This window comes from Aquarana catesbeiana, linkage group LG10 (assembly GCF_042186555.1).
Source record: "Aquarana catesbeiana isolate 2022-GZ linkage group LG10, ASM4218655v1, whole genome shotgun sequence".
Taxonomy (NCBI): Eukaryota; Metazoa; Chordata; class Amphibia; order Anura; family Ranidae; genus Aquarana; species Aquarana catesbeiana.
In genome coordinates this window covers 237,475,477-237,495,886 of record NC_133333.1, presented here as the reverse complement: position 1 = coordinate 237,495,886, position 20,410 = coordinate 237,475,477, and the positions used below count along the sequence as shown (strand labels likewise).

The 20,410-nt window shown below is 44.0% G+C and overlaps 1 protein-coding gene across 1 annotated transcript; it reads left to right on the top strand.

Moving 5' to 3' along the window:
- Nucleotides 1-311: 311 nt before the first annotated feature.
- On the top strand, nt 312-19,456 carry CENPS (centromere protein S). The gene is made up of 5 exons (XM_073603476.1): nt 312-461; nt 7,016-7,139; nt 9,394-9,427; nt 13,707-13,773; nt 19,051-19,456. Exons 1-5 carry the CDS (start codon nt 423-425, stop codon nt 19,207-19,209), a joined length of 423 nt encoding a protein of 140 aa, XP_073459577.1. The 5' UTR covers nt 312-422; the 3' UTR covers nt 19,210-19,456.
- The last annotated feature ends 954 nt before the right edge of the window (nt 19,457-20,410 follow it).

Sequence of the window (20,410 nt, the reverse complement as noted above, 5' to 3'; positions counted from 1 at the left end):
GTGCAAAAAAAAAAAAATGATAAGGACACGTGATTTGTGTAGAGCGTAGCATGACCGCGCAATTACCAGTTCATGTAGTGCAGTGCCCCATAGAAAACAAAGGAGGGGGGGGTACATTCTTCTGGAGCTGAAGTGATTAAACAGAACACAGGGGCTGGGGGGTGTGAATAAACCCTTATAATATATATATATTATCCTAGCACCCTCTCTCCTCCCTCAGTCATTGTCAGCACTTCATCCTTGCGCCAATTCTGCGCCTAACTTGCGCCCTCTTCTCCATTCTGCGCCAATTCTCTCTCCCCCCTGGTGATCACGTGACGCGGCCGCTTCGCCCTCTGCTGGGTTTTGTCCCTCTCCGCAGCCCGTATAGGTGGTTCGTATCTCGGCGGGAAAGTTCCCGGTGACAGCTGAGAGCGGAGGTCATGGCGGAAGATGAGGAGCGGAGAGTGCAGCGGATACAGGTACCGGGGGGAGGGGCGGCACCGGGGACTTCCATATACACACCGTATACCGGCTCCGTGTATTGTACTCCTCATTCTCCCATAGATTCGTGTGTACACAGCGCCACCTAGCGCCAGATGTGCTGTAAGTGCACAGGCAGCAAGTCGCTGTATGTTGTGTCTACAGCGCCACTTAGTGGTTCAGTGCGGTCAGCACAGCGCCACCAAGCTTGGTTCAGATCGCTTGTATTTGGCGCCCTCTAGTGGTTGTAATGAGCTCCTGTGTGCTGTTCTCAGTGTATGGTTTCATTCACTTTCTCCTTAAAGAGGAACTGCAGTCTGCTCACGTCATTTGTAATTAAAAAAAAAAAAACATCTTTGCCATTCTGAAGCTTCCCTCCAACCACTTTGGATACTATTTTATATATACTGTGATTCTGTACTTGCCAAATATGCTGCAGAAATCTCCCTCCGCTGAGTCTGGCTGCAGCCATTTTAACTGTGGGCAGCTGAAGCTGCTGCCTGTTCACTTCCTGGATTTACACAGAGGCACACACCTCCAGCAGCTCTGCAGCTCTCACTGGCCCTCTTATGACTTATTAGACATGTGCACTGACAAAAAATGTGTTCGTTTTCGTTTCGTTTGATTTCTTGCTTTTTTTTGGAAATCCGAAAATTCGGATTTTAAAATTTCCGAATCTTCAAAATTTTGAAGTCTGAATTTTCGATTTTCGGAATTCAAAAATATGAAAATCTGAAAAAAAAGAAAGCAAATCATTAAAATTCGAAATAATAACTAACTATTAAATTATAAAATATTGGAATTTCCTTTCGAATTTGGCTGTTAGTGAACGTAACAAATACAAATTTATCTGAAGTTACGAATTATCTGAAATAATGAATGCCGCATCTAAACAAATGGAATGGAACAAATTAATAATAATAATAAAAAGGTTATTATTGTTATTTATTATTATTAGATCGTTCCGTTCCATTCGTTTATATACGGCATTCATTATTTCAGATAATTCATAACTTCGGATAAATTCGTATTTGTTACATTCACTAACAGCCAAATTTGAAAGGAAATTCCAATACCTATAATCTAATATTCATTATTAGGGTTTTTCTTTCTGCTATAAAACGCATCCAATAACATTTTTTTTTTTTTAATTTCGAATTTCTTCATTAATTTAGGCCAATATGTATTCTGCTATATATTTTTTTGCAAAAAAAAATTCCAAAAAGGGTATATTGATTGGTTTATGCAAATGTATGGTGTCTACGAACTATGGGATATTTTTTTAATTTATTATTCATTAGTATTGGTGGTGATCAGCATCTTATAGCGGGACTGCGACATTGCAGCGGACATTCGGACACTTAGGCTTCACGTACACGGGATGTTTTTTAATCTCTCCTGAACGATTTAACTTGACACCTAGAGACCGGCGTCTAAAAATGTCCGTTTAGCTGCGTTTACTTTTTTTTTTTTATAAATTAAAAAAACTTCTGTAAACGAAACGCTGCTAAACAAGAGTTACCACGTTTAGCAGCGTTTACAAGCTGTTACAGTCATTTAGCGTTTTTAACCACTTCAATACCAGGCACTTAGACACCTTCCCGCCCAGGCCAATTTTCAGCTTTCAGCGCTGTCGCAATTTGAAGGACAATTGCGCGGTCATCCAACACTGTACCCAAACACATTTTTTTTATCATTTTGTTCCCACAAATAAAGCTTTCTTTTGGTGGTATTTGATTACCTCTGCGGTTTTTATTTTTTGCGCAACAAATAAAAAAAGACCGAAAATTTTGAAAAAAAACAAGTTTTTCTTTGTTTCTGTTAAAATTTTTTGTAAATAAGTACGTTTTCTTCTTCAATGACGGGCACTGATATGGCGGCACTGATGGGCACCGATGAGGTGGCACTGATGGGCACTGATAGGTGGCACTGGTATGCGGCACTGATGATGAGCACTCATAGGTGGCACTGATGGGCACTCGTAGCCGGCACTGATGGGCACTCGTAGGTGGCATTGATGGGTACTTAGGGGTGGCACTAATGGGTACTTAGGGGTGGCACTAATGGGTACTTATGAGTGGCACTGATAGGTGGGCACCGATGGACACTGATGGGTGGCACCGATTGACACTGATGGGTGGCACTGATGACACTGATGGGTGGCACTGATGACACTGATGGGTGGCACTGATGCTCCTAAGGTTGGTATTGCAGGGCATCTAGGCAATATTATGGTGCCAGTCAGTGCCCATTTGTGGGCACTGATTGTCACAGATTGGTAGGGCTGAAACAACTAATCGATTAATCGACAACTAATCGATTATGAAATTAATCGATTACTATTTTCATAATCGATTAATCGGCCAGTAACATAATTGGGTTAAAAATAAAAAAATTAGCCCTTTATAGTGCAAAAAAGAGCAAATAATCGCTACTGTAAATATTACTTTCACAGTTCTACAGTAAAAAAAATTAACCCCTTACAGTAGCGATTATTTGCTTTTTTTGTACTATAAAGGGCTCATTTTAGTTTTTTTAACCCCATTATGTTACTAAACGTCTTAGACCTGGTTCACATCTTTGTGTTTTTTGGTGTTTTTTGCAGAAACACACTACAGTTCATTTAACATGGTTTTCTATGGGACACGTTCACATCTATGCTTTTTTTCAGCCGCTGCGTATTTGGAAAGGGTCAAGGCTTTTTTGGTTCAATATACTTCAATGGAGAAGCTGCAGAAAAGCATGTAATGCGTTTTTGCAGCAATTTGTATTTTTTAATCTGCCCAACAACAAATTGGCCAAAAAACTGTATTTTTCTTCTAATAGTGTATACAGTATATCTCCCCCTAATAGTGTATATACAGTATATATCTTCTGTCTGTTATTCTCAGAGTGGATTCAATATTTTGCTCCCTAACCATATAGTTGGTTGTTTATATTTACCACTGCATAGAGATATTTAAGAATAAGTTGCTTTTTTTTTTTAAACTTTACATATTACCTAAATTATACACCACACTTTTTTTTTTTAAGGTTATTAACCGATTAATCGATTAATCGAAACAATAATCGACCAACTAATCGATTATGAAAATAATCGTTAGTTGCAGCCCTACAGATTGGGCACTGACTGGGCACATTGGGCACATGTGGATGGCCATGGGGTACATACCTGGCCATCCACATGTTGCCCCTTCCTTGGTGGTCCTAGTGGCGATCCCTGGTGGTTCACTGTGGTGATCTGAGGGGGGGGGCTGCGCTGATAAACAATCAGCGCAGACCCCCCTGTCAGGAGAGCCGCCGATCGGCTCTCCTCTACTCGCGTCTGTCAGACGTGAGTGAGGAAAAGCCGATCAACTGCTCTTCCTATTGACATCGTGATCAGCCGTGATTGGATACGGCTGATCACGTGGTAAAGAGCCTCCGCCGGAGGCTTTTTACCAAGATCGGTGTAGCGGTGTGTCAGACTGACACACCCCACCACCGATCGCCACGATGCGCGCCCCCGTAGGCGTGCGGCGGCATGTTATCCTGCTGGACGTCATATGACACCCAGTCAGGATAACGGAACCACTTCCTGGACGTCAATCCGCTATAGGCCGGGCGGGAAGAGGTTAAATGACTCTGAACATCCTGTCCTGAATGCATTTTTTTTTTGTTTTTTTTTTGCGTTTCAAAAAAAAGCTTCTAAACTCAACAGCCCAGAAATGACTATAAATGACCCCGTGTACATGTACTGTAACTGACACTTTTTGGTGACCAGTGACACTAATACAGTCATCAGTGCTAAAAAAATATGCACTGTCACTGTACTGATGACACTGGCTGGGAAGAGGTTAATATCAGGGGGCGATCAAAGGGTTAACTGTGTGCCTAACCAGTGTTTATGTGAACTGTGGGAGGAGCTTTTCCCAGGGGAAGAGATGGCATTTTTTCTCTGCTTTGTAGGGACACGAAATCTATCCCTTTCCCCTTCTGTCAGAACGTTGATCTGCCTTGTTTACCTGGGAAGACCGCAGTTCTGTGTCTCTGCCTGATGAACGGCGGGTGCCGGTGGACAACGAGTACCCTGCAACCCCCGATCGACTTCTGCTTAGAGCGGAAGAGAGCCCCTGCCGCTGGCACACCCTACTCAGAACTGTCAGATCACGTTTATATATACGAGATTACGGGTGCCGCCCTGTAACAATAAAACTGTAAAACTAAAGTGGATACAAAATAAATAAATCTATATACTGCAATCATTATGACCACTGACAGGTAAAGTGAATGACATTGATTATCTCATTTCCGTGGCATCAGAAAGTGGGTGGGATATATTAGGCAACAAATGAACATATAAATAAATAAATAAATAAATATATATATATAGATTGATATTTGCCTATGGCAACCTGCAACTGCTGCAATCAATATCTTAATTGATTCCTAATTCTTAAGCTGGCCCATACACCATACAATTTTTTAATTCAATTTTCTTTAGATTTACCTTCAGCTATGTAGTACAAGGGCCTGTCTGATTGCATACAGATTGAAAGTGTTTAAGTTTGACCTCCTATTATATGGTTTTGGTAAATCTAAAGGAAAGTTGTACAAGAGGATTGTATAATGTATGGCCAGCCTTAATTCCCTTCAGACACTTCCATATGTCACAAAATAGGGGAGATTTACTACTACTGAAGCGCCCACAATCTGGTGCAGCTGTGCATGGTAGCCAATCGGCTTCTAACTTCAGCTTGTTCAATTAACCACTTCAGCCCCAGAAGATTTACCCCCCCCCCCCCCCCCCCCCCCGACCAGGCCATATTTTGCGATACGGCACTGCGTTATTTTAACTGACAAATGCGCGATTGTGCGATGCTGCACCCAAATAAAATTGATGTCCTTTATTTTTTTTTCCCCCCACAAATAGAACTTCCTTTTGGTGGTATTTGATCACCTCTACGTTTTGTTTTTTTTTTTTTGTTTTTTTTGCGCTAGAAACAAAAAAAAAAATGACAATTTTGAAAAAACAAACAAACGTTTTTTTTTTTTTACTTTCTGCTGTAAAACATATCCAATAAAAAAAATGAAAAAAATCTAATTTCTTCATCCGTTTAGGGCAAAATGTATTCTGCTACATATTTTTGATAAAAAAAAAAAAAAAAACCCAATAAGCGTATATTGATTGCTTTGCACAAAAGTTATTGCGTCTACGAAACATGGGATATTTATTATTATTGGAAATTATATATATATATTATATATATATTATATAATTTTTATTTTTTTTTACTAGTAATGGCGGCGATCAGCGATTTTTAGCGGGACTGCGACATTGCAGCAGACAAATCGGACACCTGGCTGACATTTTTGACACTTTTTTGGGGACCAGTGACACTAATACAGTGATCAGTGCTAAAAATATGCACTGTCCTAATGACGCTGGCAGGGATAGGGGGTTAATATCAGGGGCGATGAAAGGGTTAAGTGTGTTCCCAGGGGGTGCTTTCTAACTGTGGGGGGGAGGTGCTGTGACTGGGGGAAGAGCAGTTTACATAGGAAGACTGCTGTTCTGCCTCTCCTGTAAACGATCACCCCCCACCCCCCACCCCCACTGCAACAGAAACTAGAATTCCATCACTGTAAGGTTAGGAACACAAAGTAAACCGTGCAATGTGTCAAAGCAACATATCACCCACCTCTCCCCGCCCCCACATACTGCACTCCGGGACATACACATTATATCGGGCATTCTGGTGTGAACAAGCTATATGACTGGGTATCAGCCTACTATACAGCAGAGCACAGATTAGAGGAGGAAGAAGCAGCACAAGGAGCCAATCAGTTGTTCTCTAGTGCAAGGAGCATGCTGATAGGAGAAGAGATCTGAGAGATGAACTGCTTTTCTTTTCACTGTACAGTCACGGGCTGGGGGGAGGGACAAGACCTGTAAGTGATACTGAACTGTAGTTGAGAAATATCAGATCTCCTGCCCTGCTGTGCTGTGTGGCAGAGCTGTGTAAATATCAGGACTGGTTGGACAAATGCAAATCCTTCTGCAGGTGAAGAGCACTGTGACATTGATCACCGTACTCCCCATCACGACGCCTTCACCTGCTTTTCTATCTTCAAAAGGACGGCGCCATCTTTGTGCAGGAGTCATCCTCTATTTGCTGGGAAGATGGCGGTTAGGAGAGCCGTCATGTCAGTTCTGGTGCCTGTGCAGCTCTTGCACAAATGTCTGATGCAGATTAGCCCCTGATGTAGCCTCTCACCTTGCTACAAAGTTACCATATACAGTACGGTCTGATCACTGGGGGAAGGGAGACTGAGGAAATGCCTGCAGCAGACTGATGACATCATCTCAGCCTAGGCAAAGTCTCTGATTGGAGCTTAAGGATGGGTTTGTAACCATAAAAGGTGGAACTATTGGGAAGAATCTATTCCTGCAGACTTGTAAAGTTACTGAAAAGTTCACTTTAAGTTCTGTAAAAAAATATCCACAGTTTGTCAGTAATGATTATAACTGCAGAAGGTAAAATGTGTTTATTCTTCTTATCCCCCCTCCCAGCGTTTGAAGGCGGCCGTTCACTACACAGTGGGGGGTCTGTGCCAGGATGTGGCAGAAGATAAGGAGGTTCAGTTCAGCAAACAGGCCATTGCTGCGATTTCAGAAATCACCTTCCGGCAGTGTGGTAAGTGACACCTTCACAGGAGTCTGGGGGGTCACACTAATGTCAGTGTGGTATAATCCGGGCCTGGGGGGGTCACACTAATGTCAGTGTGGTATAATCCGGGCCTGGGGGGGTCACACTAATGTCAGTGTGGTATAACCCGGGCCTGGGGGGGTCACACTAATGTAAGTGTGGTATAATCTGGGCCTGGGGGGGTCACACTAATGTCAGTGTGGTATAATCCGGGCCTGGGGGGGTCACACTAATGTCAGTGTGGTATAATCCGGGCCTGGGGGGGTCACACTAATGTCAGTGTGGTATAATCCGAGCCTGGGGGGGTCACACTAATGTCAGTGTGGTATAATCTGGGCCTGGGGGGGTCACACTAATGTCAGTGTGGTATAATCCGGGCCTGGGGGGGTCACACTAATGTCAGTGTGGTATAACCCGGGCCTGGGGGGGTCACACTAATGTCAGTGTGGTATAATCCGAGCCTGGGGGGGGGGGTCACACTAATGTCAGTGTGGTATAATCCGAGCCTGGGGGGGGGGGTCCACACTAATGTCAGTGTGGTATAATCCGGGCCTGGGGGGGGTCACACTAATGTCAGTGTGGTATAATCTGGGGGGGGGGGGTCACACTAATGTCAGTGTGGTATAATCCGGGCCTGGGGGGGTCACACTAATGTCAGTGTGGTGTAATCCAGACCTGGGGGGGGTCACACTAATGTCAGTGTGGTATAATCCGAGCCTGGGGGGGGGTCACACTAATGTCAGTGTGGTATAATCCGGGCCTGGGGGGGTCACACTAATGTCAGTGTGGTATAATCCGAGCCTGGGGGGGGTCACACTAATGTCAGTGTGGTATAATCCGGGCATGGGGGGGTCACACTAATGTCAGTGTGGTGTAATCCAGACCTGGGGGGGGGTCACACTAATGTCAGTGTGGTATAATCCGGGCCTGGGGGGGTCACACTAATGTCAGTGTGGTATAATCCAGACCTGGGGGGGGGGTCACACTAATGTCAGTGTGGTGTAATTCAGACCTGGGGGGGGTCACACTAATGTCAGTGTGGTATAATCCGAGCCTGGGGGGGGGGGTCACAGTAATGTCAGTGTGGTGTAATCCAGACCTGGGGGGGGTCACACTAATGTCAGTGTGGTATAATCCGAGCCTGGGGGGGGGGGTCACAGTAATGTCAGTGTGGTGTAATCCAGACCTGGGGGGGGTCACACTAATGTCAGTGTGGTATAATCTGGGCCTGGGGGGGTCACACTAATGTCAGTGTGGTATAATCTGGGCCTGGGGGGGTCACACTAATGTCAGTGTGGTATAATCCGAGCCTGGGGGGGGGTCACACTAATGTCAGTGTGGTATAATCCGGGCCTGGGGGGGGGGGGTCACACTAATGTCAGTGTGGTGTAATCCAGACCTGGGGGGGTCACACTAATGTCAGTGTGGTATAATCCGGGCCTGGGGGGGTCACACTAATGTCAGTGTGGTATAATCTGGGCCTGGGGGGGGTCACACTAATGTCAGTGTGGTGTAATCCAGACCTGGGGGGGGTCACACTAATGTCAGTGTGGTATAATCCGAGCCTGGGGGGGGGGTCACACTAATGTCAGTGTGGTATAATCCGGGCCTGGGGGGGTCACACTAATGTCAGTGTGGTATAATCCGGGCCTGGGGGGGTCACACTAATGTCAGTGTGGTATAATCCGGGCCTGAGAGAATCGATTTCATTCAGTAAAAATGGTTGCTTATAACAGTGAAATTCATTGGTATAAGCAATCATAATTTGTAATTAAAAAAAAAAAAAACCCTTTTTACTTCCCAGAGTAGTACAATGTTACTCTGGTAACACTGTATTGTTCTGTCACCATGTGTTAAAAGAAATCATAAGAAAAGAAAAAAATGTAATATAAATAGTTTTATGAAAGTTTCCAGCTCTCTGTTGGATGTTGTGTAGTGCGATGGTGTGACAGTTGTTACTTTCTGTTCTCTGCTTTATTTTATTTTACATCATTTTTTACCTTTCACATTAATCATTTTTACCTAATAATCTGGTTTTTAAAAATTAGGATTTATGTCTGTTGGTCCTTCTATTTTTTTTTTGTCTTTATCTCACAATGACTTACCATCACATTGTCCTTTTTAGGCTTCTGAGCGATTCACGTGAAGTGCTTTATCTTGATGTCCTTCCAAGATCTTTAATTATGAGTTACCCCCATCTCTCTAATTAGAAATCTCATTTCCATTTTTTTTCACTCTACAGAAACGTTTGCAAAAGACCTTGAGATGTTTGCACGGTAAGTGTGAGGAGGAGATGATCACCCGCATTATGCTTCTCTTACTGCTCCTGCCGGCCTACTTGTCCCGATAGCGGCGGCTTCCTATAGACTGTGTAGAGTACGCATTTTAACATCTTGCATACTAACCCGGATTTAATATTCAAACAGAACACCAAAGACTTCTGATTTTACCAAAAAACATTTTCTGTAATTTATTTCTATGGCAGAGAAGTTTAACTCCTTGGTGCCGGCCGTGAGCAAATATGCGGCCTCTCAGCGGCCCGAGCCTTGGCACCGAGCGGCCGAATATTTGGGTGCATTAGTGCAAAATGCCCTGCGCTCTCCTGGCACAGTTGCCGGCGGCTAGCGATCGGGAGCTTTCCGATCATGTGACAGCGAATCACAGTGGTCACATGACCTTAAGCCCCGCCCTGCCTCCATTCATGTAAAACCGCTGGCTCCAAGGGGCTCAATATTGAACTCTGGGCAGACAGCTAAATACAAACATGAAATACACCTGAAAACTGCTTTATCCTTCAAAGGATTTATATTTCTGTCTATCCAATCCAGCTACACCGCTCTGCAGATCACACAGCACATCCAGCCCAGGGACCTGACCCCCCCCCACTGCAGTTAAATAACACAACTAGGTCTTGTCCCTCCCCCACACTGTGGCTGGACAGTGAAGGAGAAGCAGCAGACAATTGAGCTTATCTCTCTGTCACTCCGCTCTCGCCACCCATCAGCATGCTCCTTGTTAGCATGTGAGCACTGCAGCACAACTGATTGGCTTGCTGTGCTGATTCTGCCTCTCACAGTCTGAGCCATGTTGTACAAGCAGTTGCAGGGGGCTGATACCAAGTCAGATTCAAGTACTTCCACTAAATGCCTTCAATGAATACACTTTTTCGTTTTTCTAATGAATACAAACCTTATGAATCAATGTGTTTTTGTTTTTTTTTTTTTTTGTCTGGAGTTCCAACTTTAAAACTCTAAAAATTAAACCAATTGCCTTTTATTTGTGATGTTGAAATTGGTGATCCTGTAAAGCAGACCCCAAGATGAGTTTGTTATGTATGCCCTTACTGCTGGGAGTTGTGCTCTGTTTGTTATATAAGAATGACTGATACGTGATGTTCAGGAAAGGAGTCCCCTGTTGGTTCATAGGAGCAGTTCTTTCTCCATTGCTGATCTAGGTCTAGGCTGGGTTCACAAATATGTGAATTAGAAGCAGGCTTCCCCGCATACAATTCGCATGACATGCAAGTGTGACCGGCTCTCAATGGAGTCAGCAGGTCGGGGGGGGGGGGGGTTGGTTGGGCGCAGAGCAAATTGCAAAAGAGTCCTGTGCTGTGCGTGTTTGGGTCTGGTTCAGGTGCAAAAGTCTGGACCTGAATCGCACCTGAACCAGTAAATAGACACGCACCGGACCCCAGGCACGAATCCGTGACCGCACATATGTGAACCCGGCATTGGACTAAAAGAGCTACTCCAAGCACTGATTGCATCCACCTGACCTTAACCCAATGTCATTTTTGAAATGCAACACTCCTTTCCATGAAAAGTGCTTTTTTTGTGTCCTCACACATTTAACGGTCATACACACGTGGAAGAATTTATAAATGTTTATTTATAAATGTTCAACCTCAGAGTGGCTACTCCTCCTAAACAAGTCATAGCTCCTAAGATTTGACCCAGCATGGCTCCCTCTGATCTTGTTATAGGAAGGGCTTGTACAACAAAGTATGACTGGCTTGGAAAATCAGTTGATCTTTCTTTCCTTTCCTTTTACCTTTCCTTTCCCTTTTAGCTTTCATTTTACTTTTACTCTTCCTTTTACCTTTCCCTTCCTTTTACCTTTCCCTTCTTTTTCCTTTTTTTTACCTTTCCTTTCCCCTTTCATTTCCTTTTTTCCTTTCTTTTTACCTCTTACCTTTCCTTTTCTTTATCCTTTTTCTTTTACCTTTTCCTTCCTTTCAACTTTCCTTTTCACTTCCTTTTCCTTTTACCTTTCCATTCCTTTAACCTTTCCCTTCTTTTTCCTTTTTTTACCTTTTTCCCTTTCATTTTCTTTTTTCCTTTACTTTTACCTCTCATCTTTCCTTTTCTTTATCCTTTTTTTTTCTTTTACCTTTCCTTTCCTTTCACCTTTCCTTATCACTTCCTTTCCCTTCCTTTCACCTTTCCTTATCACTTCCTTTCACCTTTCCCTTCCTTTCACCTTTCCTTATCACTTCCTTTCACCTTTCCCTTCCTCTCACCTTTCCCTTCCTCTCACCTTTCCCTTCCTCTCACCTTTCCCTTCCTCTCACCTTTCCCTTCCTCTCACCTTTCCCTTCCTCTCACCTTTCCCTTCCTCTCACCTTTCCCTTCCTCTCACCTTTCCCTTCCTCTCACCTTTCTCTTCTTTTCACCTTTCATTTCCTCTTTTCCTTTCCTTTTACCTCTCACCTTTCCTTTTCTTTATCCTTTTTTCTGTTACCTTTCCCTTCCTTTCACCTTTCCTTTTCACTTCCTTTTCCTTTTACCTTTCCCTTCTTTTCACCTTTCCTTTTACCCTTCCTTTCCCTTTCTTTTTACCTTTTCCTGTTTTTTTCCTTTTCACCTTTTCCTTTTTCTTTCCCTTTTCCTTTACTTTTTCCTTTTCACTTCCTTTTACCTTTTTTCCCTTTCTTTTTACCTTTTCCTTTTCTTTACCTTTTCCTTTACTTTACTTTTCCTTTTCACTTCCTTTTTCCTTTCACATTTTCTTTCCCTTTTTTTTTTTTTTTTTTTTTTTAATTTAGTTTCTTTTTTTTTCCCTTTCATTTCCTCTGTCATCCCCTATCTCAACCTCTTAAGTCCTCTCCTCTCCATCGTCTTACCCAGGACAGTATATCTGACTGTTGAGATTCCAGGCTGTCTCCTCTTTTGTAGTGAGTTTGTCCTGAAGCTCAGGATCCACTTTACTTTGTGGCGTGAATTGAGGACCCTGGCATCAGTTTTAAAGCAATTCTCACTTTCATGAAAAGATCCGCGTTTACCAGGAGTCTGCTATGAATTGCTCGATTAAATTACAAACAGGTGTAAGCACAAGATTTGCTTTAATTACGGCTCTGAATTGTTCGTAATGAATTCCTCTCCTAGAAGTAGATAAACACATTTTTTAGGGTCCTCTGATCTGGCAGGTGTCACACTTGTGCCTACAAGGAAAGCATTCGGTAATAGAATGTGGATGCTTTGTGTCTGCAAATTGCCTTCAACGTAACAAATCTTTTCTGCTTCTTTGCATCTGTGTGGCTGACGCGCTTCGCCCTCTTCAAGGATTACTCCGCATTTTCAATGCTCTTTTGTGCAGTACATTAGTGGATGAAACTTGCATGTCTTGTCGTGAAGTTTCCCTTTTTACCCCAGAAACTTAAAGAGGAATTCTGGAAGATGTGCCAAAAAATAGTCAGGCAGAGGGTAAAGAAGTAGTCGCCAGTTGGGTGTGTTCAGATGCACTTTCCTGCTGGGAATCGGTCCCCTGTAATGGGCCAATCATTTCCAGCCAAGGCAATCTCCACACGCAGCCACACATATACAAGGGACATGTATACATGTGACGAAAAAGGATAAAAACTGCTCTAATAAGCTAAATCATATATGGGACATTAGAGCACCAACTCTCCTGTGAGATATAAACACAGTGATATAGAATATAATCACGTACATGTGGCTGCAGAGCGGGGGATGCCTCGGCCACAAATGATTGAGCTGTCAGAAAAAAGGGGGTGGAGAGTTGTTGTTACACTCTGCAGAGCTCAGTGAGTTGAGCTCTAAAAGCTGATTGGAGGAGGGACACGCCCCCGCCCACTCCCCTGCACACAGGAACAGAGCTGGGGCTGTCATTCAGCTGGAGATCCCTCCCCTGTCACCATTATTCTCTTGGTGTCAGAAGTTCTCGTGCTGATTGCAGAAGAACAAAGGAACAGACAGAAATGACACTTAGTGCTCTGGACTGAGACAAGTACACACTATAGAGGTATATGCTTTGTTCATATTTCATGTCTGAGGTTTACAACCACTTTAAAAAAATGTATAATTGCTTCTGCAGTGGTGAAACCTTTTGCTCCCAGATCTAAACGCATCTGATGTAGTTATGATGGAAGGCTCCCACTCCTGTTGAAGGTTTTAGTTTATTTTATATTATTTATACAGAAAAAGTGGGAACACCAGGAACAGCCTTGATGTTTGTGTGTTCCTCATTTCTATGCAGATGAACCCTGATTTCCCTTCTTGCAACCACTCTAAAAAGGTCTCTTCTTTCTTTGTGTAGGCACGGGAAAAGATCTACAATTAACGTGGACGATGTGAAACTTCTTTCCCGACGGAGTCGATCGCTGGTAATGTCTATTTAATATTGTGCTTGTATGCAGGGAAGGTGGGGGGGGGGGGGGTGCATGTCGCCTTGTGTGACCTGGTCTTGGGTCTGTCTGATTTCCATGTCTTCTAAAGCTGGCCATACACAAGTAGAACTTTGGAAATTTTCATTTTCTGAATATTCATTTTATCTTTCTCGTGGTTAGTTGGGTGAAATCAACAATCGTTTTCAACCGTAGTGATGGGGAAAATGCGAAGGAGCAGGATGGAAAACTTTTTTTTTTTTTTTCTAGAGGTGCACCGAAATTTCGGCGGCCAAAACATATCGCCCGAAAATGGTGTTTTAAGCATTCGGCCAAAAGAAAAAAAAGGTGCTGATTAATGGCACCGAAAAGGGGGCGGTCCGCCCCGGATGCCGCACATTGCGGGCGTATCTTCCTGGCGCACCCCTGTCAAAATCCTCCCCTCCCTCCTCTTCTTTTGTGTGTCACGCAGAGCGGCAATCTCCCGCTGTATTATGGAGCTTTAATCTGAAATATTCAACAACCCTGTGATATTCACGGGCTCCTGTGATAGACAGCACACTGATCCAATGCCGGGAGATTGAATCAGTGTGACGTGTATCATAGGAGCCCGATCTAGGAGACACTGGTAGGCTGCATCTGATGGACACTGGTGAGGCGGCATTGATCTCTTGTATCATGTCTGCAGTCTATGACCATCTCCGGTATCGTGTCTGCAATCTCTGACCCTCTCCTGTATCGTGTCTGCAGTCTGTGACCCTCTCCTGTATCGTGTCTGCAGTCTGTGACCCTCTCCTGTATCGTGTCTGCAGTCTGTGACCCTCTCCTGTATCATGTCTGCAATCTCTGACCCTCTCCTGTATCGTGTCTGCAGTCTGTGACCCTCTCCTGTATCATGTCTGCAATCTCTGACCCTCTCCTGTATCGTGTCTGCAGTCTGTGACCCTCTCCTGTATCGTGTCTGCAGTCTGTGACCCTCTCCTGTATCGTGTCTGCAGTCTGTGACCCTCTCCTGTATCGTGTCTGCAGACTGTGACCCTCTCCTGTATCATGTCTGCAATCTCTGACCCTCTCCTGTATCGTGTCTGCAGTCTGTGACCATCTCCTGTATCATGTCTGCAGTCTGTGACCCTCTCCTGTATCATGTCTGCAGTCTGTGACCCTCTCCTGTATCATGTCTGCAGTCTGTGACCATCTCCTGTATCATGTCTGCAGTCTGTGACCCTCTCCTGTATCATGTCTGCAGTCTGTGACCCTCTCCTGTATCATGTCTGCAATCTCTGACCCTCTCCTGTATCGTGTCTGCAATCTCTGACCCTCTCCTGTATCGTGTCTGCAGTCTGTGACCATCTCCTGTATCATGTCTGCAGTCTCTGACCATCTCCTGTATCATGTCTGCAGTCTCTGACCATCTCCTGTATCATGTCTGCTAGAGGTGCACCAAATAGAAATTTTGCTAATACTATTAGCAATGTGTTTAAGTTTAAGTAAGAGATTGCAGACATTTTTTAGCTTTTCCTTGCACTAAAGGTGCCAACAATAAGTTCATATTAATTTAAATTGATATTAATTAATAAGTTGAAAACAATACAATTATTATATATAAAAATATAAACCTTTTTTTCAAAAACTGTCCGTTTCGGCAAAGTGCATCCTGCATTTTTGGTTTCGGCACCAGAATTTCCATTCGGTGCACCTCTACATTTTTTCAAACAAACAAAATTCTAATTGTGAATGCAGTTTTCACCCAGAAAAATAATGCATATGTTAATGAAACTGTTTAAAGAGGAGCTCCGGGCTCCCCCCCCCCAAAGAAAAAGAATACCTTACCTGCTGACTTTTAATATGACACTTACCTGTCCAGGGATCCAGCGATGTCCTCACGTGAACTGATTCTTCTTCTCGGCTTCAGGCGCACATGCCGGCATCTCTAGTAAGGGAAACAGGAATAGAAGCCCTGCAGCTTCACAGCCTGCTTCCTACTGTGCATGCGCGAGTCATGCTGTGCCTTGTGAATGGTCCCATAGTCTTCTGGGACCCGTGATGTGTGGGGAAGGCAGAACTTCCGGCTCAGATCGTCCAAGTGATCTGAGTCGGAAGTGGGAGGGGAACCTGTCAAAACCAGATACCCCCCCCCGAAGTGCCAAATGTGGCAGTGGAAGGTACAAACAAGCGTAACTTCTACTTTTGTGTGGAGCTCCGCTTTAATACTGCTGAGATTTAGGGTGGAACATGTTACAGCAGCTGCAGCCACTCCCCTTCCCCTCCCCAGTGACAGCGAGTGGCCATCCTCTCCAGGCACCCCCTATCACTGTTTGAAATTAACTCCGCCCACCCGGCCACATCTTTCATTCACAGTCCACTGTGAATGGGAAACTACAAGTACCAACAGCCTTTGCGGCTGTCTGCTTGTAGTTTCAATGAACTACCACAGCGCTGTTGAGCACTCTGATAGTTCGAACATTCTCGCGGCAAAACCACCACAGAGACCACTGTTATCTTGTAGAGGACCGCCCGCTGTAGACGAGGATACTGGTGTTTTGGCAGCTAGCTGATGTCCTCCTTCAACGACGACGGGCGGTCCGGAAGTGGTTAAACAAATAGTCCTGCTTAAGTTGTACCTGCAGCCTTCTCTTGGTTACAGCTGTTAGAAGTCCAGAATTTTATATAGCATGCTTGAGCTTTCAGAAAGCAGGGGACAGGGAGCTGAAGTGAGGAGAACTAATTGGAGGGAAGGGACACAATCCCTTTCACACAGCACATGGGATCAGAGCTTAGGTTGTCAATCACAGGCTGTGCTGGAGATTCCCCCCCCTGTCACCTTTTTACTTCTTGGTGTCAGGAAAACTCATCAGAAATGACTTGTGCAGATAACAGAGCAACAAGGCAGCAGACCGAAATGAGACTGAGTGCTCTGAACTGAGACACATACACACTATAAAGGGATATGCTTTGTTCATATTTCATCTCTGAGGTTTACAACCACTTTAAGACCAAGAAAGCTGCCATCTTAGCCTTGGTTTTATCTGCAACTGCCATGATGCTGCACATGTGATCCGTTTTGACACTAGCCATGGCTTGATAGTTTGGTTTAGAGCACGAGCAACAGTGACAGTGTAAAATTCATTAGTTCAGTTCCACTCTAATGCTTGGTACACACTACTAGTTTTTTTTTTTTTCGGTCAACCCAGCGAGTCGGAGCTGCTGTTCTAATGATCCGACGTTAGTATAGCAATACCCTCAGACACCCCCCCCCCCCAAACCCCCCCCCCCCCCCCCCCCCCCGCTTGGCTGAGAGCGCTGATTGGGAGCCGGTCAGCTGACGGTTTTCCAGCATGCTCATCCAACAGGCTTCTGTCGGACAGGGTGCTATACGCACAGGCTGAATGTCGGACGGTTTTTATTGAACCAGCCAATGTCACCCGGCATTCCGCTCATGTGTACGGGGTTATAGACCCTTGTAGACCCCCCCCCGCCATATTGGTTGAGAAAAAAAAAAAACAGTCCTCTCTGGGTGATCAATGTAGAAGCATCTCACCTTACACTCTAGCGTCTGGCCGCTTCCTTTATAGTCCGGTGAAATCACTAGGTTTCCTGTAGAGCTGCACAATTAATCGTTAAAAAATCGTGATCTCGATTCACCCCCCCCCCATGATCTCTCCTGCAGATTTTGCTGATTCTTTCATATAAACAAGTGGAGAGACTTTATCTGCTCACTCAGCTGTCAAAAGAGAGCATCTGGGCAGTCTGCCAAGTCTTTAACTTGAAACATTGTAACTAAGCTTCCTTCTTAGATCAAAGGGATAGAACTTCTGTGTAAATGGGCAGTCTGCCAAGTTTTCAACAACATGTAAGGCCCGGTTCACACTGATGTGAATTCATAATGAATGCGATGCGTCAAAAACACTTTAAATTCGCATGTCATCCCTAAAGTCAGTGTTTTCAATGACGGTCGTTCACATACATGCATTGCGATTCCTCTATGAATGCGATGCGATAAAATGAGGATCTTGTGTGTGTTTAATGCGTTGCGTTGCGAATTTAGTCTCCATAGACATCAATGTAAATCGTTCTTGAATCGCATTGATGGTTCACATATGTGTGAATTCGTCACCTCCAGCTCCTCCTCCACACTCTCCACACACTCCACAAAAACCAGGAAGAGAACAGGAAGTTTGGGTTCCATTGGCCAGACAGAAATCGCAGTCACCTCCCAAAATGACAACTCATTCCAGTAGAATCGCAATAAATTCGCAACAAACACGTAATGAATTTGCAATTCATAATTGGGTCAAAATTGTGCTAAATTCACAAAGCATCAGTGTGAACCGGGCCTAAATGCAGGGAGTTTAACCACTTAAAGTCTAAATCTTTTTCTGACACTTCTTTCTTAGGTTAAAATCAATATTTTTTGCTAGAAAATTACTTGGTACCCTCAAACATTATATATATTTTAGCAGAGACCCTAGGGAATAAAATGGCAATTGCTGCAATATTTTATGTCACACTGTATTTGCCCAGCGGTCTTTCAAATGAAATTTTTTTGGGAAAAAATACACTTCAATGAATAAAAAAAAAAAACGAAACAGTTAAGTTAGCCCAATTTTTTTGATGTTACGTCGCGAGAATCGTGATCTATCTTCTAAGCAAAAAAAATCGTGATTCTCATTTAAGCCAGAATCGTGCAGCTCTAGTCTCCTGCCAGGGTTCAGGTGAAGCTGGGATCCCAAAATTAAGTGAGGATGAGTGCACTCAGCGTTCGTGTCCTCTCATGAGATTTGGGATCCTCAGCTTTCTCAAGAAGTCTAAGTGATGTCACCTTTTCCTAGGCAACCTTGCCACAAGCTGGGGTGTAAGGTGATTCTTTTTTACAGTTTAAGGGCTCATTTACAGTTGTACTGACCATCTGAAGAGGATTGTGTGTGTTGCATTGTGGCCTCATTCACTGGAGCAGGGACAATATTTGCTGCACCACGATGCAAAACATTTCGGACGCAACGTGTACATCCTCATATGGAGGGGGGGCAGTTGGAGGACGATAATGCATTTAAACCTGCTTTATCAAACCCCCAAATGTAAGTGTACACTAAGCCTTATGGCTGCTAATAAACTGATTTTACATAACAAACTATAACCTTATTATTTTACATGGGGGGGGTCCTACAAGATAAGTGGACCTTGCATTTTGATGTCTTCCTAAACGGTTTCAAAATTAGAACTTTATTATTGAGGTATTAGTAATGTTCCTCTTTAACTGCGGTGTCTTCTGTATGGTAGCACGCTCACATCAGCGCATACGGTGAAGAAATCGCTTCCAACAACCAGGAGCAGAAAGAGAAGAAGAAAAAAAAGAAATCGGTCAGTGCTGGGAAGGGAAAGCGGCCGTCGGATGGCGATTCCGCGGTGCAGGACTCTGAAGACCAGACCATGGAGTGAAGACATCGCATCATTCAGATATTTTATCTTTGGCTAATACTCAGAACATCCCCAGGGAAAGATCTGAACGGACTTTATTTGTTGAATTCTATGTAAATATTAAGAATAGTATTATATAGTAACAGGTATTTATTACTGGTTATAAAATGTATATGTGTTATACCGCTATCGCATTCAGTGATTTATCTCAGAAACTATAAAGAATATACACACCTTTGCAATAATAAAGATGTTTTTGCTATTTATACTTGGTCAATTCAATGTCATCAGTTTTATACAGATTATGTGTTCAGAAAAGACTGTGAATGATGAGAGGAAGACTATCCTTTTTTCTGGGTTTATAATCATCCCTTGATCCCTGATAGTCAGTAATGTAGGGGTATCTAAAGGGATCCTGGAGATGACTCCTTTAATATAACTGTATCCAGAGAACCCACAGTCTACAGATAGTGCTCTCAGAAAACAGAATGAATAGGTAGGACCCACACTGACTCCAATAAATATAGGACCCTCTATGACTCCAGTACAGCTCGGGCCCTCAGTGACTCCAGTACAGCTAGGGCCCTCAGTGACTCCAGTACAGCTAGGGCCCTCAGTGACTCCAGGACAGGCAGGACCCTCTGTGATTGCAGTACAACTAGGACCCTTGATGATTCAAGTACCGCTTGGATCCTCAATGACTCCAGTACAGCTTGGATCCTCAATGACTCCAGTCCTGCTTTGATCCTCAATGACTCCAGTACCGCTTGGATCCTCAATGACTCCAGTACTGCCTGGATCCTCAGCAACTCCAGCCTATTTTAAGACCCTCTGTGGTTCCAGTACATCTAGGACCCCCCGTGACTCCAGTGCAGCTAGGACTCCAGGACAGGCAGGACCCTCTGTGATTGCAGTACAACTAGGACCCTTGATGATTCAAGTACAGCTTGGATCCTCAATGACTCCAGTACAGCTTGGATCCTCAATGACTCCAGTACCGCTTGGATCCTCAATGACTCCAGTATCGCTTGGATCCTCAATGACTCCAGTACCGCTTGGATCCTTTGTGACTCCAGTACCGCTTGGATCCTTTGTGACTCCAGTACCGCTTGGATCCTTTGTGACTCCAGTACCGCTTGGATCCTAAATGACTCCAGTACTGCTTGGATCCTCAATGACTCCCAGTCCTGCTTTGATCCTCAATGACTCCAGTACCGCTTGG